The 26,660-nt window shown below is 50.0% G+C and overlaps 1 protein-coding gene across 2 annotated transcripts in view; it reads right to left on the bottom strand.

Moving 5' to 3' along the window:
• The window catches only part of ASTN2 (astrotactin 2), a 708,908-nt gene that overhangs the window by 466,858 nt on the left and 215,390 nt on the right, over nt 1-26,660 (bottom strand). For both annotated transcript variants that reach the window (XM_075015031.1, XM_075015030.1), the window contains exon 4: nt 20,048-20,197. In XM_075015031.1, coding sequence (XP_074871132.1) covers nt 20,048-20,197 — 150 coding nt within the window. The remainder of the gene's footprint in view (nt 1-20,047; nt 20,198-26,660) is intronic.

Genomic DNA, 26,660 nt, shown 5'->3' with positions numbered 1-26,660 from the left:
ATCGGAGCTGTATTCCCCAAACAGCTCAGCTCCCACCTAGGCTCCAAAGGAAAGGCCTGATTTTTAACATTTCTCACCTCCCAACGTCTCCCATTGGGCCCAGATTTTCAAATGCGCCCAGCACCAAACATCTGCCCAACTCACTGGGCACTTCCATGGTGGCCACTGAGCCCTTCTGTAAACACCAGCCTAAGCTGCTGGGTCCCTGATCTGCAACAGCACAAACGCTGTCCTGCCGCTCACCCATGACTGCATCACAACGGCCATCTAACCCTATCACACTGCTGCAGGCCTGTGACTCTGAGAGGCCTTGGGAAAGGAGGAAAGAACTGGAGCCTGCACCCCTTCTTGCACTCCACCCCTGTGCCCCAGCCCAGAGAAGGTGACAGAGGGTGGAGAAGGGGCCAGGCAAAGAGGAACAGCAATGTGATAAAAACAGATTGGTCAGAATAAATCTCCCTTCTCCAGGATTCTAACCTGAGCCCTCCGACAACGGCCCAGCCACGCCAACATCTGTGATTTCTTGGCACTTTTCCTCTTGACTCCCCCCCCAGCCCCTGTGGGTGAACGCTTCACACAGAAACGGCAGTCCACGCTCATGAGAAACATTTTCCTGGAAGTTAACTTTGAGCACAGGCTTGCTCAATGCAACGGTCTCTGCCTGCCTGCACCAGGCACAGCACCACGCAGGCTACTACGCTGCCGTCCGCACCTGGGGCTGCCAGGCTACCAATTTTTGACCAGAATGCCCAGTTGAAAAGAGACCTGACTGCTCCGGCCAGCACTGCTGAACAGGCTGTTCGAAGGCTGGCCAGTAGCATGGCAGGGATAAGGCTCCCTGCCTGCCCTGGCTCCCCTTTACACCATGGAAGGCTCACACGCTGCCCCCACCACAAGCACCAGCTCCTCAGCTCCCACTGGCCAGAGACAGCAGCCAATGTGAGCTGCAGAGGTAGAACCTGTGGGCACAGGCAGCACGCATCGCACTGAGCCACCTGGCTGGGCCTCTGCCTAGAGCCAGACATGAGCTTCCCGACTGCGCTCAGAAAAGTGCTCCAGCGGAAGATGCTCCCTTAAGCCTCAGGGCAGCACTGCAAACCCGGCAGCCGGAGAGAGGCAGTGAACTCAGAGGCCATAACAAGATGGCACTTGATTTCACAGCACTCAGCTGAATCCAGGCCCAGGGCAGGAGAAAAGCAATGGGGGAAGGAGGCCCAGCTGCAGGGCTGTGTGTGAGGGAGTGACTCAGGACCAGTGGGGCCTTGCTACATTCACAGGGTTACAACCAGTGCGGCAGCAGAGGAATCCTACCATAAGTCGCCTCTGTCCCACTCCTGTTGCCGCAGGAGAGAAGCAGGTCTGGCAGTGCTGCGTCCACTCCCCACTCAGCCTCCTGGCAGGAGACAAGAACATAGTAAGCCCCCCCACATGGGCAGCACCCAAGCTGGCCTCTTGGGGAATGTAGTCACTGACAGGTGGGGTCATGCCAGAGAGCAAAGAAGAGCGGCGTAGACCTTCCAGCTGCAGACCCCGGCTCTGAGACTCAACACCACAGCTGTATGGTTTGGTTTTTGGCAACATTTCCCGACCCTCATTTTGCATCTGCTCCGGACAGCTCCTGCCCCACCCACCTTCAGGTGTAGAAGGAGACCAGGCTGTAGTATCCGCTAGCAAAGTGCAGGGCTGGCCCCATGTCACAGAGTGTGGGGCAGTCACCAGGCCCTGCACCCCCATCTGCAGTCAGATGTGACTCTCAGACAGCAGGTGGAACAGATTTTTTTAGGCGACAGAGACAGTGCAGAACAGAGTGGTCAGCACAGAAACTACAAACAGTCAGTACAATCCATTTTAGGGTGAGGGGGCCCAGACTGCAGCTCCGAATCAGGGTCAAAACTCGGTGTGAAATTCAGGGTAGCCAGAGCCCACGCAGATGGGAAGAGACGAATGTGTCACACTTGGTTATCTCATGAATAGGCTCTCCAGCTACACCTAGACAACAGCAGTAGCTATGTAGATGGGAGAAGCGCTTTCAGCTGTGAGTGTTCCCACTAATTTTCAACATCCAAGGGCAGACTAAATTCTGTTCTGTGACCCAAGGCATGTCTGGGTGTGCACCCCCCATAGGAACACATGCTTCCAGCTTTGGGCACTCTGCTAATCAGCTGGGCCACAGCTGCATCTCTCCGGGGTGGCCACCCAAGGGCTCAGCTTACAGAGACCACTGCCTGTCACAATGCCACACTGCCTACCCCAAGCTTTGATTTGTATATTTAACGCCAGGCAGGGCAGTGTTCACTGTAAGCTGAGGGCTTGGGCAGCCGCCCTGGAGAGAGTCAGGTGCCACTCACCTGAACAGCAGAGCGCCCACAGTCACCCGCAGCTGGTCTTTCTACAGTGGTGCACATCTGCACTTGCTTTTGAGCACATAAAATTTATTGAACCCCTGGCTGGAAAAATAGAGAGAACACTGCTCAGGGGTGTGGATTATTCACACCCAGAGTGACTTAAGTTATATCAAAGTAACCTACAGTGTAGACAAAATCTCTCACCTCTATTGTTTGAGCCAGTCTCTGTCGGCAAGATATTTTCAGGAGTACGTGCTGCAGCAAAGCCCAAGCAACCCAAGATTGTAGGGCTTGCAGGGAAGAAACACCAGTCTGGACTTGTTCCTTTTTCAGCCACATCCCAGAGGGGGTTAACGTGCTCGCCATGCTTCTTGTGGGAAGGGGGTTGACCAGCAAGCTCCACAGCCAGACGCCATCTCCCCGCCCTTCAGCAGCTTTTCATGTTTATGGGTTGCGTCTCTGTGATGGATGGTGCTGACAAGTTAAATTACTCAGGCTGGGTGTCTTTGGTGAGCTAGTGACAGCAATATTGCATTTTGATTACCTAAAGCGGTGCAGGATGTATAACTATGGACAGGACACCCAGGATCCCCCCTGCAGGCTGGAAAAGAAATGTCTCCCCCAATCCAACCAGAAAGGGCAAGTGTCAGCCAGCTGGCCACAGGGAGGCAAGAGGGAGAGATAAAGGTCCCAGGGAGTCCTTTCTGATCTGCCTAAAACTTCAAGGATGGAATGGAAATTGATCCTCCTGATAACTGAGCTATTCCAGGTTTCCCATTGCAAGACACTCCCAGATAGAAGTCAGTTGAAATCACCTGTCTGTCCCACGAAAGCTCACCTAATAAACTATTTTGCTAGTCTTTAAAGTGCTACTTGACTGCTTTTTGTTTTGATAGTGTATAGACTAGCACGGCTTCCTCTCTGTTACTGTAGGAAAGAGAAGATTTAGCACAGCTGAGATTCCAGATAAGCCTGACTTCACATCTCCCAAGCCACCAAACTGGCCCTAAAATCTTGCACTGAGTAGCTCAGGATTTGGGCTCTCTCCTCTAGGCTGACCAACACAGTGACACCACCACCGTCACATGCTATTGTCTCAGTTTCTCTTACATCATTCTTCACCCCACCCTTACTCTCTTCTGAGAGAGATAGCAGGCTGCCTTGGGCAACTGAGACAGATTCTTAGATCCAAGTTAGATTTATCTGCCTGCAAGCAGCGGACAGAGAGAACAGGGAGCACCTGATTAAAGACAAGATGCTCGCCCCTCGTCAGCAATTCCTTTATTTCTCTTGAACGGGGCTGGGGGCCGGGGAGAACTGCCGAGTTATAGAGACGAGATTGTAATCTTGGCACCCAACTGCAAAGCAGAGTAAATCGCTTTTCAAAAATTGTCCGTCAGGGCAGCAGCAACCCTGCACAATTCTCTGTTGATAGCGCTCAGACAGTCCTCAGACGTACATACATGCAGGGAGCAACTAAACAAGGGCTCATCCTGGCTCACAGATCTGAACAAAGAGGCACAAGAAAATCCCTATTCCCAGTTTGTGGCCACGGTTAGCCGAACGTCCGGTGGTCAGTATCCCCCAGAGCTCAAGCCCTCCCCTGTTCATCTCTAGGAACGCTCTGCAGCATCTCTGTTCTCCCCACTGTCTTCGCATGATGCCCCTTCTATGCCAACCTCTATGGCTGGAGGTTCCTCTCTGCAGGGCAGCAAGCCTCCCCACCCCACCTTTTTCCCCCCAGCCTTTCCCTCCATCCGGATTTCTTCTGTGACACCCGTAACGGCCAAGAGCCCAAATCACCCATGTGGCAGCAAAAAATCACCCCCTCAACAATTCAGGCTGAGGTTTCCTAAAGAGCCTAGGGGAGTTAGGCACCCAAACCCCACTAAACTTTGGCAGGAGTTGACCACTAACTCTTTTCATTCTCTTTGAAAGTCCCGACTTAAAGCTGCCTCGAGGCTGGGCCTTCCTCTCGATCCTACAGGGCACCGGTCCTGTGTCTCTGCCACAAGTGTGCACTCCTCAGGGCAGGGATGACCTGTTCCCTTGCACAACACCCTTGTGGGGCTTCTCATCCCATCTGTCCACGAACCACACTGCAAGTGCTCTTTGGCACACTGGCATATCCCACAGCCGGGGCACTGCTTGGAAAGGAAAGGCCAGGGGAGACGATGGGTTCTGACTGGAAGGATAGTTTAGGGGTTAGAACACTGGCCTTGTCATCCTTCTAAAAAAAAAAAAATCTGCCAGGGACAGTGATAGGTCCTGCTGTGAGTGCAAAGGACTAGGCTCAATCGCCTCTTGCAGCCCCTTCAGCTCTATGAGATGTGTGGATTGTTTGTTCTGCAACTCTGCCTGTTGGAGGCAGAGCAGCCAGCCATCCCCAACACACATGCCTCTTTCACAGCAAAGGCTCAACCCCATACTCCAGCACCAGCTGAGCTCCCGCAGGGGCTTTCTTGGCCCTCTGCTCTGAAGGCCAATGTTAAATTCCTGTGAATCAAGTCAGCTGCAGCGGCTAGGAACAGAAAAAGGCGGGGGCGGGGGAATAAAAAAAAAATGGATGAATCACCTGTTGCTGACTTGGACTAGATCTCTCTGCAGTCCACGTGGTAACAGATCTTGCAGGCACCTACAGAGTTCAATACACAATTCACTGGTCATCTTTACCTCAACCGGGACCTAATACAGCCCTTGCAGAAGATAATGCCTCACCTTTGGAGGGGTGTGGGGTACCCAGGGAAATCCCCCCACTGACACAGGAGTTAAATCCAGTTTTATAACTTTGCTCTCGTGACATTTCCTAAAGCAGGCCGAATCAGAGAGCGTGGATTTGAGGGAGAAGGCGGAAGCGTCCACTAAGGTGGGGCTGCAGGACATCTCCCAGGTGCATGGAAATCAGGAAGCAATCCTGCTGAAATCCTCACCAGGAGCCAGATGTCTCAATAAAGGTGCTTTCCTCTCTAATCCTGTTTGCAGATTTACAAGCTCATTAATTCACTCCAGCTGATCTCAGTTCAGTGAGAGCGAGGCAGTGTTTTATGCTGATTTTGAATGAGGTATTAAGGTAGAGAGGGGTGTGCAAAGGGGGGCCAGGCCTCCTCAGGGGGAGGGGTGAAGTTTCATAAGGTGGGGTGCAGCAGGCTCATCCCTGTCATTAAAAATGTTGAAATCTGTTACTGTTTCTATGCCTGTGTATTCACGTTTCTATACCGATTAACAAGTTTTTACATTCTGCAGACTTATTTCCTTACACGTGCTGAAAAGGTTTTTCTTCTTTTTTTTTTTTTCCTTTTTTCATATGAACATAAGCAAAATTTCCGTCAGTTTGGCTTACATTAGACAGGTGGCAGGAGGCCGGCTGCTAACTGCAGGGATGAAAGGTAGGGCCGGATGTGAAAACTTTGCTCACCCTTGAGGTAGAGAGTGAACAGGTATGGGGGGGGAAATGTCTTGCATATGAAGCAGGATGTAGTCAGGTAATCAAAGACTGCATTCTAATGCAGACGCACAACAGGGCAGAAATACAGCTCCAGGGGCAACCACAGTTTGGGCATTTCCTAGTTTTTCCATGCTTAACTTTGCAACCTTACTGTTCTTTTTACCAGTTTGCATGTGTAATTTGCTAGATATTTTATAAAAGGAAAAAAGGGGAGAGGATCTAATTTCATCACCTGGCAACACTCTAACATGCACACAGGCTGGGTTGGGAATTTCTACACCCACCATTTGAGCTAACAGACTGACAGCAGTAGAAGGCTGTCATCCTCCTAAAGGAGTGGCACTAGAAGGGGATGAGACACACCTTATGAGTGAGTTTCAGACGTGTTCTGACATCTGCCAAATAGTGAGACTCAGGAATCACAGGTTCAATCCACATTCTGTGCTCCTGTTGCCAGAGCCCCTCTGTCCAGCGACCTCCAAGCCTGCCCCCTACTAACACAGACCTCGTCAGCCTGTCCCAGTCCTTTGTCTCCTTCCTGGCTCCTTGTTCCAGGGGCCTCACCTAGCTAGTCTCACTCCACTTCTTGTCCAATCTCAGTCTCCCACACTTATACCCATTCTGCCCCCTCCTGGGCTCCTAATCACCTTATCCCAGCCAGTGCCAGTCCCTCCCTGCCCACTCACAGCATCTCCCAGTTCCAGTTCACCTTCAGGCTCCTTATCCTCATCTATTTCCTCCCCTCTGGCTCTTGTCCTCTCTTCATTCGAGGGAAGCTGCTTCCTCCAGTTTTCCAGAGCACCTGCAGGGTTAGCACTGAATGCACAGGAGGGCCTGTTGCCTGCGCTTTCTTCTCTTGCCCAGAGCCACAGTAGCAACTGCAGAAAAAGTCCTGCTCAGCCCCAGTAAAATAGCTCACGCTCCATCACTCTGGTGGGACACAGAACGGGCTCAGTGCAGTGTCATCAGAGACAGCAGCTGCCCAACTCTGCTCAGCGGGTGTGAACGGGGCATTTTCAAAGGTTCAGATCTTGGCCACATTTGGGTGGTTTTGTTTCCTTCCTGGAATCAGCATAAGGCACATCCCTCTCCCAAAGGCTACGCCTCTGCCAAATGTCAAGTACCTGTTGCAAAGCACAGGGATGCTATGAAAACTGGTGTTATCTAAGTACCTGAGCTAGACCATCTCCCCAGCCTGTTTCCAGTGAATGAACTTGACTCAGGTGGTTCCAAAGTTCTGGTACCAACCCAAGAGAACCTGAGCAACACAAAGATGCCTAATCAATGTTGTGCAGTGAGCGCGGTCTGACTACCTCCAAACCCTTCGACAAAACACCCTGGCAGAAGAGCCTGGCGCCATGCTCCAGTGGTTGTGCAGAACACTGTGATTTTACTTGTCCTAAGGGAAAGTTTAGAGGAATCAAGATGTTCAGTAAGCTTGGCCAACAGAAGGATGCCTTGGCATATACTTAGGGTTCCTTCCAAAGCAGTTAGTCTTACAAAAAAAGACCGGGCTCTTGTTCGGAGACATTTGCCCCCTCCTCACATCCAATGTTCCCTCTATTTTTTCCCATGCATGAGCAGCATAAATTTTGTTATGTACACTCAAGCATACCCAGAGGTGCACCACCATGCTGCCAGCTGTGGGCACCCAATCAGCAGGAAAACACCTGACTCTCACCTGGATGACCACCCAAGTGCTCAGCTTACAGGGAACCCTGCCCACATCTAGTTTATCTGGGTGATATGGAAGCAGGATGCAGGAATCAGGCTGGGAAGCCAACTGCGGGGAGAGGTGCTAAGTACCTGAAGCAGCAGGCATTCAAGGGAAACAGCTCCTTTCATTTCCTTCTGGGTTTCCAGTTTCCCCTTCTAGGCTGTGCACCAGTAACTTCTGGTAAATGACGATGCAGTAGAGACCGCTAGATGCATTAAGACAAAGCCCTAATCAAGAGTAAACTATCCCCTGGGCAGATGAATCTAGTAATCACTGATTTATGTTAAGACAGAAAGATGCTCATGGAATTTGTTTCTCTTTGGCAGTTTAGATAACTGCCATATTTCAGCACAGGCTTTTATCCACCAACCATCTCCATGCTCAGGGGCTGAAGTCCCTCTGCTGCCTTCCGCAAATTTCACTTTGATTTTTCTTTTTCCTTTTTGTTAGGCTGTCAGTCCTCATGGCTAAGAAAAGCTTCTTACCAGAGGCGCTCATTTAAGCCATCTTTCCCAGGAGAGGGCGCCATATGCCCCTTTTTGAATATTGTTCTCTATCTCAAAAGACTCCATTAACTGCAGGTGCCGCGTTCTACACCAGAGCAGGCTGCATTTCAGCAGGTGACTACAGGCACGTCTTCACTACCTACCACATCGATGGGCAGCAACTGATCCATCGAGGGTTGATTGATCACACCACATATAGATGCAATAAACTGGCTGCTGAACAACTCTCCTGTCAACTCCAGTACTCCATGAGAACACAAAGAGTAAGCAGAGTCGAAGGGAACATGTCAGCTGTCAATTTACCATAGGGAAGATACCACATTGAGTACACCTGTGTAGTTTGACTTCAGCTAGGGTATGAAATGGTGGAACTTTGGTCAGCGGTAGTGTAGACTAGGCCGGGGGGCCAACCAGTTAAAGACAAAGAGCCAAAATAGCTGGGGACAGAGTGTAAAGAGCCATGTATTTATTTATACAGCTATAGATAGATTGATTATATCTATCTATACAGATAGAGATTTATAAAAACATATAATCTGTGGCTCAATGCCCTTCCCCTGCCCCAGAGCCAGGCACCCCCTATCCCCCACTCTAACCTAACCTCCGCCCCAGCCCCCTGCTCTAACCCAATCCCCCACCCTTCCCCAAAGGCAGGCGGCCTCCCTATTCTAACCCAATGCCCTCCCGCTCCCCCAGAGCCAGGCACCCCCAGCCTCCCCCCACCCCCGCTCTAACTCAATGCCAGCAACTCACTGGAGCTGCTGCCACCACCATGCGCTTCTCCCACCAAGTGCTGGGGCGTGTGCACAGACTGGCGGATGGTACTCCTGGTGTGTGGTTCAAAGAGGCACATGCGGCTCGAGAGCTATGGGTTGGCCTCCTCCGGGTGCCTTGGGAACATGTGCTCCATAGTGAGCAAATGACGCGGGGACATTCTCTGTTGAACAGAGTAAAGTAAAAAGGGAGCTGGTTGGCAAAGCAAGAGACAGAAACAGTCACACTGCAGCACTGATCGTGCTAATGCTACACAAGCAACGTGAAAACAGGAAAGCCAGGCGAAGCCAGACTGTCAGAGGCTGATCTAATTAGCATATAGGTTAACAGATGTCCTTCAAAAAAATGCCACAGAATCATAATCAAAATCATTTGGAGTTTTACACCTAGATATAAACATTATTTTTCTTACTGATATTTAAACAATAGTCCCAGGGGTCTATTGTACTTATGAACCACAGTCACTGAAAAACGTATCCTCAGAATATAACCTGATTAACGCATCCAACGTTCCAAGCTTCAAACACCTTTGTCAGCTCCTTATTCATCTCGACACTGAGATGGATCTCTGTTGCCGTAACCAGAGCTGTGCAAAGAACTGATTTTTTTTTTTTTTTCAGTTTGCTGGAAGTACGGAGGGGGAAAAAGACGGTGGGAAGTAATTGCTTCAGTTTTAGGCAAAACAATTTTCTCTTAAAACACCTGATGAACAAAAATGTTGGGAAAAATCTGTATGCTCAAGACAACATGTGATTGAGGCTTTTTTTTCGTTATATTTTTAAACAAAATTGAAGGAAATGTCAAAAAATGAAACACTTGTGTAAAAAAAATACATTTTAAAAATGCTGAAATGAAGTATTTCGGTTCTTCCCCCACCCAAAATTTGGAGTTTTACTTGGCTCTCTCTCTTTACTTATTTTGGTAAATTCACAAAAGAGTTTGGTTCACCCAGGTCTGCACTGTTCTCTGAAAAAAAGTTTTGTAAAAGAAGAGGAGAAAAGAAGAAAAACACACCTCCACCAACTCTGCCCTGCTGTAGTTATAGCCTGCCATGGTTTTGCCCAGCATGACTCCTCAAGACCAAGGTTCTCCTCAAGTCCCCTTTGCTCTTTTACAAACTAGTAATATGAATACTTAACTCTAATGAGATCTTTTTGGTCTGTAGAGCTCAAAGCATATTATGATGGAAGATTAAGAGTACTATCCCCACGTTATAGCTAGGGAAACAGACTAGAAAGTGAAATGATTTACCCAAGTTCACCTAGCAGCGCAGTGGCAGAGCTGGTCATATCATCTAGGCCTCCTGTCTTCACTGCCCTGTTCATTAGGCCATACTCCCAGAATGCACAAGAACATTCTAAACTGCAACCCCCACCATTTGGAAGATTCTCCCTGTAACTTCCCTAGCTAGCTCCCTACCTATTTTCAAACCTCAGTCGAGATGTCCATCCCTAGCCCCTCCCCCCTATTCTGTGCATATATCTCTATTTTCCACACTGTCATATTTATTGATTGTAACATCTAAACACATGACATTGGATAAAAGTGTTTGGACAGAGAGTTTGTATGAAAGTGCATTATTCAAAATAAAATTACATTGTACTATGAACACAAAATATTTTTTAAGTAAAATATCATTAGAGAAATATGACCTTTCCCTTGTTGTTAGAAATACTTAGCATAATAATTAGACACAATGACAGACAATGGACAGCTGTTTAAATACATTTAACATGGGGGAGAAAAGAAAGGGTGGTATATTTGCCATTTGTTTTTGTTGAGTCGGACAGTGGTGGTTTATTATTGTTTTTAAAGCCAGGCACTCAGAAGGGGAGAAGGCAATACTTCTGCCACTAGCAGTTCCTGCAGAGACAGCACTCCAGCTGTAGGACTCTGATGAGGTTAAGCATTAATTAAATCAAACTGTGAGAAAATAATTACACACACACATCCATCAGGCCAAGCTGACACTACTCAGTAACAAAGTTGGATGCAAACTCCATCAGCGGAATTGTCACGCGGCTGTTAAAACAAAATAAATGCATCCCAAACGGACAATTTCATTTAGGGGGAGAAAAAAAAAATTGGCTTGCAAAGGATTAATGAGGCAGAGGGTTTGTGTTGGCAAATGCATGTAAAATGCAAACAGAGTGAGTTGTGATATCATCATTTAACCTTAATGTTCAATAGTGTTCCAATCGCTGGCACACCAGAGGAACAATTAAACCCAAACCATAAAAACAATAATCTTCCAAAATGGGAGAGGAGCAGGAAAAAGACACACCTGGTTGCAACGGCTACACAGAGCTCCTGGCCAAGGCCTTCATAAAACCCATGACTTTTTGAGGCGTTCGGTTTGAGACTCTACAAAGGGGCTTGATTTTCGATGGGTGGGCACTGAGTACTTTCTGAAAATCAGGCCTCTTTAAGGTATCTCAAGCTGTGGTCAAAAACCACAAGTCACTTTTGAAAAGCAGGGGGTGTGTTTCACTCTGAGTCATTAAGGCAACGTGTTACTGAGCTTCCTGACATCCCTACAGAACTGGAGAGCATGTGCAGTGACGAGAGAGAGGGAGTAGGTTCTGTACAGCATGGAGACAGCCTGGAGAAAATGAAGCCACACAAGGTGGTGAGAGCACAAATGGTAAGATCTGTGTCTGCTCCTTCTTGGACAGGGAAGAAAGCCTCCAGGAGAGTTCCTTGTTGGAGTCAGACAAGGGACTAGAGACATTCTATTCTTCCTGAAAAATGACTCTCAGAACACCACTCTGCTTCTCACCCCAAGATCTCACGGCCGCTCTTCAACCCTTAGGAGGGAAGCATCGTTCTGACTTCATGGGTGGGACAACTGAGTGAGCTGTGCAAGGGCTCAGCGGAAATCATAAGAGAACTCAGGATTCCCAAACCCCAGCCCCTCATCCAACCTCTGACCACACTTCTCACCTACTTTCTTCCTCTTCCAGCTGCTATAGCATTGTGCCGCAGTCCCATTTCCAGGTGGATTTTATCCTGCCTGTTGGGGAGAGCTCTCCCTGTGGAAGGGCTCGGCTTGGTCTCTCCACCCTAAGGAATGACAGGCATAGGGGACAGATGCAGAGGGCACAGATGGACAGCAACCCCCCAAATTAATCCAATGCCATCCTAAAGGGGGACAGGGAACTCTTCCTCCTCCCCAGTGGCGCAGCAGACCAGGAAGGTGGCAAAACAGGGCAGAGCAGCTGCCACTCCTGCCTTCTGGGTAGTGAGTTTGTGGGCTGGTAGAGAGGAAGGTGATGCCTGCTACCTGTGCCACCTGACCCCAGCCTCAGGTACTCCTCCCATTCCCCTGGTAGTTGGAGTGGCAACCACGGGTCCCCCCAAAGGCAGAGCTTGGGATGGCTGCCCCCCCTTCATTACAGGGTCTGCCTGCTCTCAGATGTCCCTCTAAGGCCGAGGGCACTCTGTGAGGTCTTGACCACTGCCTTCGAAGTCCTAAAGGTGAGATCCGACACACCCCATTCAAGGTGCCATCAGCTCCTTCACCAGGGTTGTGGCCAGTCTCCAGCCACTGGGCCCAAGTCTTACCCAGGTCAAAGCTCAGCCCTTCACTTGGAGTTGTCCAAGTGCTGCTGGGCTCCCAGGCAGCATAGGCATCTGCCTGGGTCAAGCTCCTGAATGCAACTGCCTGGTCCTAGCCCAGCAGCTGCTTTTATATTGGCCTGCTGGGCCCTGATTGCTTGCCACTGACACAGCCGCTCTATCCTCCCTGGAAGACTTTTTGTCTGCTCCTCGTTGGGTGTGATAAGGCCTCTGGCCTCCTCTATAGAGCTTTGGGGCTTAAGTCCACCCCATGATAATGGGACAACCCTGAATCCACCTCCCCATGACATACACCGAGTGCCTTCTGCCAGTCCCTGAAGGAGTGGAGACAGTTTGAAGACAGATGTGGTCTGCTGAAAAATTCAGGTTGACAGGGACAGAGACACGTTCCAGGCATATTCCTGGGTTCTGCTGACTTAGAAAGGTCCCCTTTTAAACAGCACATTGGTTGCTGCCACTGGCCTATTGCAAATGACCCCAGGAGAAAAGTTAAGCTCAGGAAGACACCCCAAGGACTGGTTATCCCTTTTCCCCATCACCCAGCAACCCCCGAGACCAAACTGGAAAACTCCCCTCCAAGATATGGGTTTGTGAGGACCAGCTTTGCACAGCTGGTCTAGGCAGAGCCTGCTGTTGAAATAAGAAACCTGACCTATTTCAGACGTAGACCCAAACCCCCGAAGCAGACAGATATGCTCAGGAAAGCCAAATGCTGGAAAGAAGATTTATAGGTAAAGCAGCTGTGAACTCAGCTTTCAGAGGCTAGTGTACACCAGAGCAAGCAGGACTAAAGGGCAGAAAAAAGCCCCACACCAGACTCCTATAGAGAAGATTGAGGTTGGTGGCAAGGGTGTGCTGTGACACTGCTGGAGCCATCAGTCAATAGTTACACAAAACCAGGGTTCTGACCACACGTGGTCTTCGAGATTTCTGCAGGAGTAGGCCTTTGATTACCCATGGCTCAGGGGTTTCTCTGTAGAGCAATGATGTTCCCCAGGGGCTCGTGAGGAGTCGTCACGTGAGAGGGTCCCAAACTTGAAAAGCAAAGCGGAGGGGTTCATTCAGAAATCTCCTGCCAGGGCCAAGATCACAAGCACGTCCTGCTCTCCGTCGTGCCCTGGCTCTCACATTCAGAAGGCATGTGTCTGAGAGGGACGGCTGGATGAGGGAACTAAGCATTCCAGCAGAGGACTGTTTATTTCTCCTGAGGAGAGCATGAATGGAAGGGTCTGGAAGGTCTCATCTTAGCGCCTGGCTGGGTATTACCCTCCCATTGGTCTAGCAGGCCAGGCAGACATCACATCACAAAAACCGTCAACTACCAGCACCTGTGCATGGGAGGTTACCAGTCAGGGACAGCTGAGGGTGGATCCACTTGCAGTAGTGTGGGGAGATCAAGAAAAGAAAGCATTATGGTGAATTCAAGGAACATCTTCCTAAAGGCAAACTGTGACAGGCTGCAGGTATCCCAAGTCCTTGGTTCTCAGATGGTCACAGGACAGGGGAGAGCCACTGCAAATGGTGGGACAGGCTATCTAGGAGAGCTGGGTTCAGGGCCCTTGCTCCTGAGCTGATGGGTGCTGAGAAAGATATTCCATCACCGGGGTCTGAGCAACAGTTCATGTTGTCTGAGCAACACCTCCGGCCACCCAAGACAGCCCTCTCTGGCAAGCATTGTGTCTAGCTTTGCTCAGCTGTTGGGGTGACTGGTAAAATCTCTCCATCAAGAAAAAGGAATGTGGGGAGGGGAATCTCACCGGACACCTGTCTGGCTCCGAAGTCATCCACTTTCACCTTGCTCTCAAATACTGAGCTGCATATTTGAGTAACTACAACAGACTAAACCAAATAATTTAAACCAGTTAAAGAGTCAGAACATTTTCTTCACACTAAGTGAATAATTTATGGCCAGAACAATCACAAAAAAGCCCTCTCCACTTCTCTACCACAGGAAAATAGACCCAGAACAAAAGATCACATTTCAGGCTCATAAATAAATGAAAAACCAAACCCACAGTAAACAGAGAGGAAAGCATTTCTCACAGGGCTTCCCTATGTTGCTGCAGAAGCAGCCATGCAGCAAGGCACCCAGAGGAAGAGCATACCATAGTTGCTTAAATCGGGGAAAGGTTCTCTGTACCATAAATCCCGAAAATGACACCCCCCCAACATTCACCAGCACAGTCTGAAGCTGGGACCTTCAGAACCAAGCCTCAGATTTCTCCCACGATTTAAGAGGAACTTCTTTAACTGGCCAACGTCCCCCTCTATGCCCACTAGCCATCGGAAGTGGGACATCAATACTTTGTGAGTGTTACACTAAGCAGCACAAGCGGAGTTAGACAGCCTGGGAACTAGAGAGCTGGGAGAACCCCAGGGATTCTTCTGTGTCCAGCAGCCAATGTAAAAAACTCACTTTACATTCATTACAGCCCAGACTGTGTCCTCTCCTCTGCAGAGGAATGACAGAGAGGTGGCACAGTGTGGCAGAGAGCTGAACTGTGCATGAGTTGATGCATGGCTGGGAAGTTGCCAAGGGGAGTAGAGTCACCAGAAAGGGGTGGGAGCAAGGTACTCCGAAGCTTTAATGGCCAGTATAAAAGCCAGGCCCGTGACCTGTCTGCTGAGGCATCACCATTTCCAGAAAAGCTGAAGGTCCCCCTGGAGAGGCAAGTGGATGAATGAAGCACAAGGGCAACACATGTTCTCTGCATCCTGCTGGCTGCAAATGAGGCCAGGCTGCCCACTGCACCCAGAAGGGGAAGCCAGAGAGAAAACAGCCTCCCTGACAGCCTCTCAGGCAGTTCTGCCCTGAACGGAGAGTGGACTGAGGCCAACAGAGTCAGCCACACACACAGTGCTCACCAGGAAGGCAGCACAAGGGCTTTGGATACTGCAGTGACAGAACCCATCACTGATACGCCGAGAGTCGGATTGGTGCCGACTTGCCACGTCCCTACTGCACACCAGACTCCCTCCTCGCCACACAGTTGAAGTACTCGATGCCTTCTTTGCCTCCATCGTCACGGACGAAGACTGCTCCCACACTACAGTACCAGACAATGCAGTATGGGAAGATGGAGTGCAGCCATCTGTGGGGAAGGAATGAGCTGAGATATCTAGAAAAACGAGATGTACGCAAATCCATGGGTCTGGATTTAATGCAACCAACGGCACTGAGGGAATTGGCAGATGTAATTGTCAAGCCTTTGGCCATTATCTTTGAATACTCCTGGAGATCGGGAGAGATCCCTGATGACTGGAAAAATGCAAATGTAGTGCCCATCTTTCAAAAGGAAAGGGCAATCCAGGGAACTATAGACCAGTCAGGTTTACCTCAATCCCTGGGCAAATAATGGAGCGGATCCTCAAGGAACCCATTTTGGAGCACCTGGAAGAGGTGACAGCGATCAAAAGTAGCCAGCATGGATTCACCAAGGGCAAGTCATGCCTGACCAATCTGATTAGCTTCTTTGACAAAGTAACAGGCTCTACGGACATGGGGAAGTCAGTGGATGTGATATACCTTGACTTCAGCAAAGCTTTTGATACAGTCTCCCACAACATTCTTGCCCATAAGTTAAGGCAATATGGATTGGATACATGGACTACAAGATGGATAGAAATCTGGCTTGATGGTCGTGCCCAACAGGTAGTAGTCAATGGCTCAATATCTGCATGGTGGTCTGTTTCAAGCGGAGTGCTGCAAAGCTCCATTCTGCGGCTGGTGTTATTCAACATCTTTATTAATGACCTGGATGAGGGACTGGATTGCACCCTCAGCAAGTTTGCGGATGACACAAAGCTGGGGGGAGAGGTAGATACATTGGAGGGTAGAGAGAGAATCCAGAGTGACCTGGATAAATTGGAGGTTTGGACCAAAAGAAATCTGATGCAGTTGAACAAGGAGAAGTGTAGAGTCCCTGCACTTGGGATGGAAGAATCCCAAACATTGTTATAGGCTGGGGACTGACTGGCTCAGCAGCTGTACAGTGGAAAGGGACCTAGGGGTTATGGTGGATGAAAGGCTGGCTATGAGTAAACAGTGTGCCCTTGTAGCCAAGAAGGCTAACAGCAGATTAGGGAGCATATGAACGGGCATTTCAAGCAGATCTAGAGAAGTAGTTCCCCTCTATTCAGCACTGGTGAGACCACATCTGCGATACTGTATCCAGTTTTGGGCCCTGCAGTATAGAAAAGATGTGGATGTGCTGGAGCAGGTTCAACAGAGGGCAACATATGATTAAGGGTCTGGAGCACAAGACCTATGAGGAGAGGCTGAGGGACTTGGGCTTATTTTGTTTACAGAAGAGAAGACTGAAGGGTAATTTAATAGCAGCCTTCAACTTCCTGAAGGGGAGCGCTAAAGAGGTTGATGAGAAACTGTGCTCAGTGGTTTCAAATAACAGAACAAGGATCAATAGTCTGAAGTTACTGAGGGAGAGGGGTAGGTTGGATATTAAGAAAATCTTTTTCACCAGGAGGGTGGTGAAGCACTGGAATGCACTACCAAGACAGGTGGTGGAATCTCCATCCCTAGAGGTTTTTAAGTCCCAGCTTGACACAGCCCTGGCTGGGATGATTTGGTTGGGGTTGATTCTGTTTGAAGCAGAGGGCTGAACTAGATGACATCCTGAATTCCCTTCCGGCCCTATGATTCTATGAGGAGGACGGCTGTACCTCACACCTCCTAGCATACCCAGGGACCCTGCCGTGCAAGCATGCCAATCACTCTGCCCCACAGACTGACCCCCTGACCCCTTCCACTACTAGGAGGAAAGAGATGTGTCAGACCCAGAAGCCCTAATCTGTTCTGTTCCCAGCACCCAATGGGGACACAAAGAGCAGGTCACTTCTCCACAAGTATGTCTCTGCTGCAATCTCAGGCTGACAGAGATGATGTGGCGGGGGGGCACATGCACACCCCTAAGGCCAGAGGGGCTGGTCCAAGAGCCAGCAGGGGGGCTACCAGGCTAGAAGGCCAGCACTGGCAGTAGCAATCCATGTCACATCCCTCCCCTACCCCACTGCACTTATGGGCAGTGGAGGAGAAGGTACAGCACAGCAGTTCCAGCTCATGTAGCACTGCTCTCTGGCCACACTGCATTGTGAGTGGGGGAACAGGACAACCTCAGCACTCCCTGGAAGGGAGCATAAGCAGGAGAGCAAGTGTGGTTGAGTGAGATGACATTAGACAAGTTGTGATTTGCTGGTTATGATTATACCATTTGTGGGTGTGGATCATCTTGGTAGATGAAGATGTGAACATGCGCTGTGTATCTGCATTTCAAATGTCACCTCCTGGACTAACACCCACAGAACAAAGAGCCAGCACATCTGGGAAAGACTTCCCAGATTCCGTGGCTCATCAAGAAAGGTTTGACATACAGTGGAACATGGGAGGTGCTCAAGTAAACTGAAAGGACTTTCCTGCAAACCTTCCATCTGGAAAATGAGCCGTGACATCCACATGCAAAGAACTGAGTCACGCCTGTGCAGGTGACTTGCCCATGTGACTCCAAACACTTCTTGTTGCTGTACTTTTCCACAGTAAAAACTAAGGATCCTACTTCTTACTTCTGAAAGATCTTTGTTACAAACAGATACTCCAAAGGACTGAAAGACCCACCCAAGCTGCAGAGGTACTGCAGAGTCTTGATATAATCCCTTGGACTCCGAGTGGAGCGCACATCACCTACAAGTCTCCTCTACTTCACTCCGTCTCAGAACAAAACTTCTAGCCGACCCCAGGAGCACCCCAGTTGCTGCCCTTCAGTCTCAGTAGATCTTCTCCATGTTGTCCGAGATCCTCCTCCTTTACATTTTCAAGCCAGCAGTTTATTCCACACTGTTACAAGTTTGAACCAAGACCTTTACATTTGTTATAGATATTTGATTCCTTTAACAATTCCAACTCTCACCCTTTGTTTATTTTATAAATAAACCTTTAGACTTTAGTCACTAAAGGATTGGAACAGTGTGATTTTGGCTGTAAGATTCTAAGTTATAAATTGACCTGGGCATGTGGCTGGTCCTTCGGGATCAGAAGAACCTTTTATTTGATGAGATTGGTTTTCAGAACCTCTCGTTGGCATAAGCAGTGCTCCCGGAGGTGATAAGGGGGACGGGCATGTCTGAGAGAATTGCCTGTATGCCAGTGTGGTGGAACAGACACTCTTTTGACTGGTTTGGTTTACTTTGCCAGCTGGGCAGCCCTATCTCTGAGCAGTCCACTCTGAATTGATACTCTCACTAGTGTCCCTCAGCAGTGGCCACATGCCCCACTTGGCCCCAAACCTCGCCCCTCCCCAGCATGACTCCACCCCTGCCCTTGCCCCAACCCCATCCTCACTCTAGCTCAGTGGTTTTGGACCAGTGTGCTGTGAGAACTGTCCGAGTGCACTGAGAAATTTTGCCAACTTCCCCTCACCGTGGTTCTTTGTAGAGGATCTCCCACGCTCTGGAGCTACCTCTCTCCCTGTCCCCGCCCTGCCACCAAGCTACAGAGTAAATGCTGACGTTTCCAGCAGTTACTCAATTCTGCCACGGCCCTAGCCTGGCACATGTTAACTCTCCCACCTATTTTTTGACCAGTTGAAGATGGCATATTCTGTGGTGGATTTGAAACACGAATGCACTTGCCCTTGTTTAGCTTGTTGTATGCACCACTATGACACAAACCTCTCTAGAAAGACCGTAACCATAGTAAATGTAAGTAAATCTGACACTTCTGAGTAATCAGGGTGTGCCGTGGAATTGTTTGTCTCATCGATGTGTGCCGTGTTATGGGAAAAAGTTGGGAACCACAGGGTTAGCTTGTGCTGCTCTCTGGCTCTGTCACTCCGGCCATGTGTGTGAGACCATCCCCACATTCACAAAAAGCAGCACTGCAAGCATGGGAGAGGTGCATGTGAACCCCCCCATATGTTGCCCCTTTCCCCCAGAGTACACCATTGTCACAGTTGTAGATGCTAATTCTCACATCATTAAATACAACACAACAACATCATCCTTTCCACCTGTCCATCAGAGCCCATTCCCCAGCTAATCCATCCCAGTGGAGGTAAGTGCCGTGTCCCTATGTTTTCTCTAGGTCAAAGACTGGCAAGTGTGTAACACAAAAGAAATCCAATGATGTAAATTTGGAGTGATCGGAAATCCATTTTGCTCCCAGAGATCAAGCAGATCTTCACAGAATCTGAATTTTGTTTACCTGAAACTCCCATTACTCAACACAGCCAGTATGTTTCCATCATAACTTTAAGGACTGACAGTAAATGAGCGATCTTGAGAGGTGCCCTCAGCTTCCGCCAACTTCAAGGAGAGTGAAAGGTGCTCATCATATTGAAAGGGACAATCAGCACCAATGAGGATCAGGACCCAAATCAATCGGATCTGAGACATGGGCCAATGGGATTCACATCCACCCCCAACTGCCTGTTGCATTCTGAGGCACATCATCTCAAGGTGCAGTCTTCTCACCAAGCTATGAAAGGTTTTAGTGGCACGTCTCAGTTTAGATTTGCCCGTGTGGTCAAGCGAGCAGAGCTCTGTGCAGCCCTCCTTAGCTTGCCACATGCTTGTGCATTGGCCTCTGGGAAGCAATGGTCTCTGTACTCATGTTCAGCTCAGTGGTTCTGGAGGAGAACGTGTGACACCACTGCCAAGAGGCAGATCCTACCTCGGGGTCTGTTCCTGCGTTTCCGCCTCCCCATTGACGTGCTGCGCAGGGCTGGCTGGAGCTGGCCGATCTCAATAGGTGTGTTGGTGCGGAAACTCTCCTTGAACTTCTGCATCAGGGACTCCACCGTCTCCTGTGTTGCCTCCGGGGCTAAGTGGGCAAGAAGGTGAAAGTTAGAAGACGAATGGAAATCAAGAGCTGCAATGCTTCCTAAAGGGCATCAGCCAGTGGGGCGCACGCCCCCCTGGAGCTGCCTAGTACAGAGCCAAGGCAAAGGCTCAGCTCTGCCAAGTGAATTCCTACCAGGTAGCCAAGCAGGGCTTCCCAGTGCAGACCATAGGCATGAAAGTCAGACCCTTTCCATCATTTCAGGCCATCCATGGCACTTTCCAGGCACATATGCTATTGGGAGAGTCCTGCAGCCACATTCTCCAGCAAGGAGCCGCTGACAGCACCGTGCCCGACTCCAGAGAACATGCCTGCTGCAAAGGGATGGCATATGCCCTCTTCCACACTCACCCAGGTCTGCAAGAGGGATGCCATCAGGGTCTCACCTTTTGCCTTATCTGCTTTGGGAGTGCCATTCATTTCTGGAGGATAGACCCATCAGTGGTTATTAGCTGGGATGGGCTGGGATAGCGTACCTAGCCACTGTATGCAAGAAGCCGGGAACGGATGACAGGGACCACTTGATGACTACTTGCTCTGTTCATTCCCTTTCTGGTACCTGACATTGCTCACTGTTGGAAGACAGGATACTGGGCCAGAAGAACCATTGGTCTGACCCAGTACAGCCATTTTTATGTTCAGCACCAACCATGTGGGGTCTTGGCACTCATATGTACGCAAGGATCAGATTATACCCATCTCAAGAGTGAGGAGTAGGGAAATTCTTTATGCTGCTCTCCCCACTTCCCAGCCTTGTATCTGTAGGGCTACGTCTACACGTGCACCCAACTTCGAAATAGCTTATTTCGATGTTGCGACATCGAAATAGGCTATTTCGATGAATAACGTCTACACGTCCTCCAGGGCTGGCAACGTCGATGTTCAACTTCGACGTTGCTCAGCCCAACATCGAAATAGGCACAGCGAGGGAACGTCTACACGCCAAAGTAGCACACATCGAAATAAGGGAGCCAGGCACAGCTGCAGACAGGGTCACGGGGCGGACTCAACAGCAAGTCGCTCCCTTAAAGGGCCCCTCCCAGACACACTTTCATTAAACAGTGCAAGATACACAGAGCCAACAACTAGTTGCAGACCCTGTATATGCAGCACGGACCCCCAGCTGCAGCAGCAGCAGCCAGAAGCCCTGGGCTAAGGGCTGCTGCCCACGGTGACCACAGAGCCCCGCAAGGGCTGGAGAGAGAGTATCTCTCAACCCCCCAGCTGATGGCCGCCATGGAGGACCCCGCTATTTCGATGTTGCGGGACGCGGATCGTCTACACGTCCCTACTTCGATGTTGAACGTCGAAGTAGGGCGCTATTCCCATCCCCTCATGGGGTTAGCGACTTCGACGTCTCGCCGCCTAACATCGATTTCAACTTCGAAATAGCGCCCAACACGTGTAGACGTGACGGGCACTATTTCGAAGTTACTGCCGCTACTTCGAAGTAGCGTGCACGTGTAGACGCAGCCTAGGTGTCCTGGCTGATGTCCTCTACCATGAACTCTTTCAACACCAGCCATTGATGGTATGGACACAGGAAACCCTTTGTGAGATTGCATTTCCCCAGGTTTGCCTAGGGTACTTCCAAATAGACCTATAAGCCTTTCAAAAGAACTAGGGGCCAGCTCCACACAGAGCCGGGGGCTGATTTATGGATCTGCAGAGCAATGAGATGCTCACAGCTTCAAGCCAGGTGGAACACAGGGATTTTGCTCAAGTTTCACATCTACATGCTAGGTTCACCGGAACTGCTGCTCACAAGGGACCAGCATATTAAGGTCCCAGCCTAGGTGCACATGTGCAGCAAACCCAAACCCGAAGTTCTGTACATTTGCTAATGAAATCACAAGGAGCAACAATGGCTTCCCAAACCCAACAGCCATTCCCTAGAGCTTGTGCAGTCAGGATCTAACCCCAGCCAAAGATCCCCCTCCTTCCAAATTCCCCTGAGTGACTGAGCATGAGGACTGGGGCCCTGCCATGTCACACACCAAGAGAATACTTCTCTTTATTTAAAGGGCCTTTGCCCTGTCTTATTACATACAAACACCCGAGAAGCTGCAACAAACAGCTCAGAATTCTATCAACTGCACCAGGATGCCTGCAGCATGGGAACTAATGAAAGCACTTGCACACAAAAATGTGAATCCCAACACCAAGCTGGCCTTTTGAAGGGCTCTTCAAAGGCTACTGAGTCACTCAGCTTTGGACAAGCTGTTTGTTCCCTGATATTTCCTTAACTCCACTTGTTAGCCGAACACTGGTCTCTGCTCCTGTGCCCCTTTTGAAAATCACAGTCTTGTTATCAGTTCCACAAACCATCCCCACCCCAGGGTTCTGGCATCCTTTGGAGCTGGAACAGGTCACTAGCCCGAGAAATAAAACTGCCCACAGACAGCTCCTATACAGGACATTTTCATTGCCCTCTTCTAGACACTTTGCATGAGAGACTTCACACCACCACCCTTGTCATCTGCTGGGCCACCCTCTGGGCTACATATATCCACCACATTGTCAACCTCCACTCCAAGCCCTGCCCATCTCACCCCTAAGTCTCCGTTTAGGTCATCTCTAACTTGGCATTCCGCCTTTTGCTACGACGTGCGACCAGGTCTCTATCCTAGTGCCTCCTGGTACAATCTGGAGCTGGGCACTCACGGCTAATGGCTGGGCTAAGGACAGGCAGAGGTGTTCCTCTGAGAACCACTCTGCCAATCACATCTCCTCAGAAGCACCACCTGACTCCCTCTCTTCGTCCCCACCGCCCCCCACTCTGCTGATCCCCTGTGTTTCCACATCCACAGCTAGCAGTGCAGCCATGCTCCTTTCTTGTCATAGAACCCAAGGGCTGGAAGAGACCTCAGGAAGTCATCAGGTCCAGTCCACTGCCCAAAGTAGGATCAACCCCAACTAAATCATCCCAGCCAGGACCTCGTCAAACTGGAACTTAAAAACCTCTACGGCTGGAGATTCCACAACCTCCCTAGGTAACACATTCCAGTGCTTCACCACCCTCCTGGGGCAAAAGTGCTTTTTCCTAATATTCAACCTGCACCTCCTCCTCTGTAACTTCAGACCATTGCTCCTTGATTTGCCATCCATTGCCACTAAGAACAGTCCCTCTCCATCCTCTTTAGAGGCCCCTTTTAGGAAGCTGAAGGCTGCTATCAACTCGCCCCTCAGTCTTCTCTTCTGCAAACTAATAAGCCCAAATCCCTCAGCCTCTCCTTGTAGGTCATGTGCTCCAGCCCCCTAATAACTTCTGTTGTCCTCACATGGATGCTCTCCAAAGCATCCACATCCCTTTTGTACAAGGGGGCCCCAAACTAGAGACAATACTCCAGCTGTGGCCTCACCAGTGCCGAGTAGAAGGGAATAACAACTTCTCTAGATTTGCTGGAAATGCTTCTCCCAACATACCCCAATATGCCCTTAGCCTCTTATGCAGAAGCTCCCAGTTGTGCCTAACTCTGCTGAGTGGCTCAGTGCTTTGGCATGGCTGATGAATGTCAACTGTGAAGAGGACTGGCTAAACCCATTTGAGCTAGTGCTTTTGAGTTCATACAGGGTGGCTGGGATTAAAAGGCTAATGCATTAACCCGCTGCTCTTCTCAGGAACTGAGCTGCATCAGATATGTCTTTTAATTGGAAATGCTCTGGCACCCAGTGAGCTTGGGATCTGTGACAGCCATGGGCCAAGGACTCCAATTCTCTTACCAGCATGGGGCAGAGTCCATTTTAACAGTGAACAGAAGAGCGCTCACGCAGGATGAGGAACCTGCCAGCCTAGCCAAGGATTCAGCTGAAACGCTGAGACTTCTGCAGAGAGAGAAAGCTCCAAAAATTACACACACCGGGGGTGGTACGCAAAGGAAGGGGAACGCATGTGGTCCTTCCTTCTTCCTTGCTTGCAGTGCAAACATGTGAACATCTACATGCACCCACACCACTCTGGCACATTCCTTGAGCAATGTGTGTCTGAAACAGGCAACCACAGTACATTCAAGGAGCAGAGGGCACTTCCACCAGAAGCAAGAGCTTGTCAGTGGGACAGAAAACAAGACAAAGGCTGGGACTGGGAAGGAGATAAATAAAACACCTGGGGCCTTTCACTCCAGTCCCATGCAGGGAGAGGCTCCTCTCTCCTGGGGTCAGCCGTAATCAGGTGCTGCTCTGCTCTTTCTTTGCTGGCAGTGTAATTTCACACTCAGCAGGGTGACCTGCTGTTCCTAATACCATTAGCTGCTGGACAAGTTGATGAGTTCCTGTTCCTTTGAAGGGGTTTCACTGGTGCCAGAGATAATGCACCTGAAACTTCCACCTCCCAACTTCTAAAGCGTGCCAGTTCCAGAGCAAGCTTATCAGTGCAGACAGCCCCAGCCCTGAGATGGGATGAGATGCAGCAGGGAGGACCTGCTGACTCAAGGGAGGCGGGGTTGCCAGTCAGCAAGTGGCCCCAGCAGCAGAGGTGTGAGGCATCAGCCTGGATGGAAAGGACAGGTCTGTTACAGGCCAGTGTCGGGCTGTTAATACAACAAGCAGCTACACCCACACGCAAGCCCTTCCCTGGATTTAACTCCAAGAATCCCCATGAAGAGCCCTGGGCACTAAGTCAGGCCTGTCATCGTGACGCCGGCATGACAATGCGGACACAGCGAACTCCCTCCCCACTCAGATAATCAGAGTGCAGGGAAATCTGCCTTCATGCTCTCCTCCCTCCCACAAAGGCCATTCTTCATCTACGTACCCCCCACCACCACCCCAAAGTTTCCAGCACAGCTCTGCTGAAAGATTCTCTTGCAAGATAATACCCAGGTGCCCCAGCAGCCACAATTTCCATGGGGCACCCCCCCCTTGCTGCTGCCTTGGCTGTCTGCTCAAGGCTGTCAGTCCAAGCAGAGATCTGGACCCACTCCAGCTAGCTGCACCATGCATGTGATGGCCTCAGGAACACAGGGAGCCTTTCCCTGCTCCTGGCTTGTAAGAGGCAGTCTGGGAGCTGCAGGATTGTCTTGCAAGCAGCAGCAAATCAGCTTGGAACGTTTTCCCATTTTCCCCTCCAACTGTAAACAAATTGCTGAGGCATCTGTGAAAGCAACTCCTGGACTGCAGCACTGAGAACTGGGGAGATTGATGCAGCCCTTGGGTGCAGCCAGGACTAACACATTTTAAAATGAGATGGCATCGATGAGCAATGATGCAATAGGTCAATGTGAAGACGACTTAGGGCCCGCCTCAGAGTAACCCTTTCAAGGGGTCCCTCACAGCTCTGCCGCTGCAGGCATGTGTATGAAGAAAGGGAGATGGGACTGTGCCCCTTTCCAGAGGCAAAGACAAGGGGTAGGCATTGTGGGTGAGTAATAGCTGCTGAGGATACATAAGCTACAGCATCTGTGAAGAAGCAGGATATGGTCTTGCTTTCCCTTGCAGCTCAGTTCCTTGCTCCATGCTCTCCCCTCCTCTTGCAGCTGCATGGAAACGTGGCTGCCCAGCAAGGCCTGCCTCTGACCTCATGGCAAGCTCCTCATGCCTTGGAAATGCCGATGATGTAATGTGCAGGTAGGGCAGCGATCTTACATGCTGGGGGCTTGTTTCCTGGAAGGAAGCCAGGTGAGAGATTGGGGTGAGGTGGGGGTTAGCGTACAGAGGAGAGGAAATCTGCAAATCTTTAATTAGCTAGGTATTGTGGAAGCCTGACCCTTTCATGTGCTTTGTTCAGCTGACCAACTTCTCAGCAAGGCTGTGACAGCACCCCATCTAGGTACTTTGCAGGAGCATCATTTTAGCAGCATCTGTTTGAATGTCAGTCATTGGGGTGACTGCCAGGTGCAGGCAGGTGCCATCCTCACAGAAGGAACACCCCAGCTGTCCTTCCTTGGCTATTTGCAAAGTGAGGAATGTTCACTCATCTGTCTGGGCCTGAGAGTGGGGAGGGGAAATATCCCAGTGATTTAAGATCTCCTCCATCCTGGTATCATGAACATTTCGAGTTGCAGCGAGCCTCTCCCCTGCCTCTAAGCTTGGAGCACTGCACAGCTACACAATTGCTTGTGCGAGCTCAACAGATGGAGTTGGATCAAAACAGTGCTGCAAACTAAAAAATAAAACAAACAAAAAGCCCTCTCATTGACAAGTGAGGGATTGTAGCATGTAAATTAGAATAAATCAGCAAGGCTCCTTCACTCACAGCCAGCAGAGATGAAGGGAGGGCAAAAACGGATAGAGGGGCCCCTCTCCCCTTTTCTGGGGACATCCCACAACAGCACACAAGACCCACTCTGGAGCTGGGGCTCACTCACAACCCCTTAAAAATTCTCCCAGGTTTCTAAGTGGGATGGCCTCCATCTTGGCTGTCCCATCGGGGCCTGAACTGGGCACCTCCAGAGTTAAAAGCATGACAAGGCTTTACAGCTTGAGGTAAGGAGCAGACTCCAGAGAG

Source organism: Carettochelys insculpta, chromosome 21 (assembly GCF_033958435.1).
Source record: "Carettochelys insculpta isolate YL-2023 chromosome 21, ASM3395843v1, whole genome shotgun sequence".
NCBI classification, from domain to species: domain Eukaryota; kingdom Metazoa; phylum Chordata; order Testudines; family Carettochelyidae; genus Carettochelys; species Carettochelys insculpta.
The sequence above is the reverse complement of the archived record's forward strand: the minus strand, read 5'-3'. Positions and strand labels throughout refer to the sequence as shown.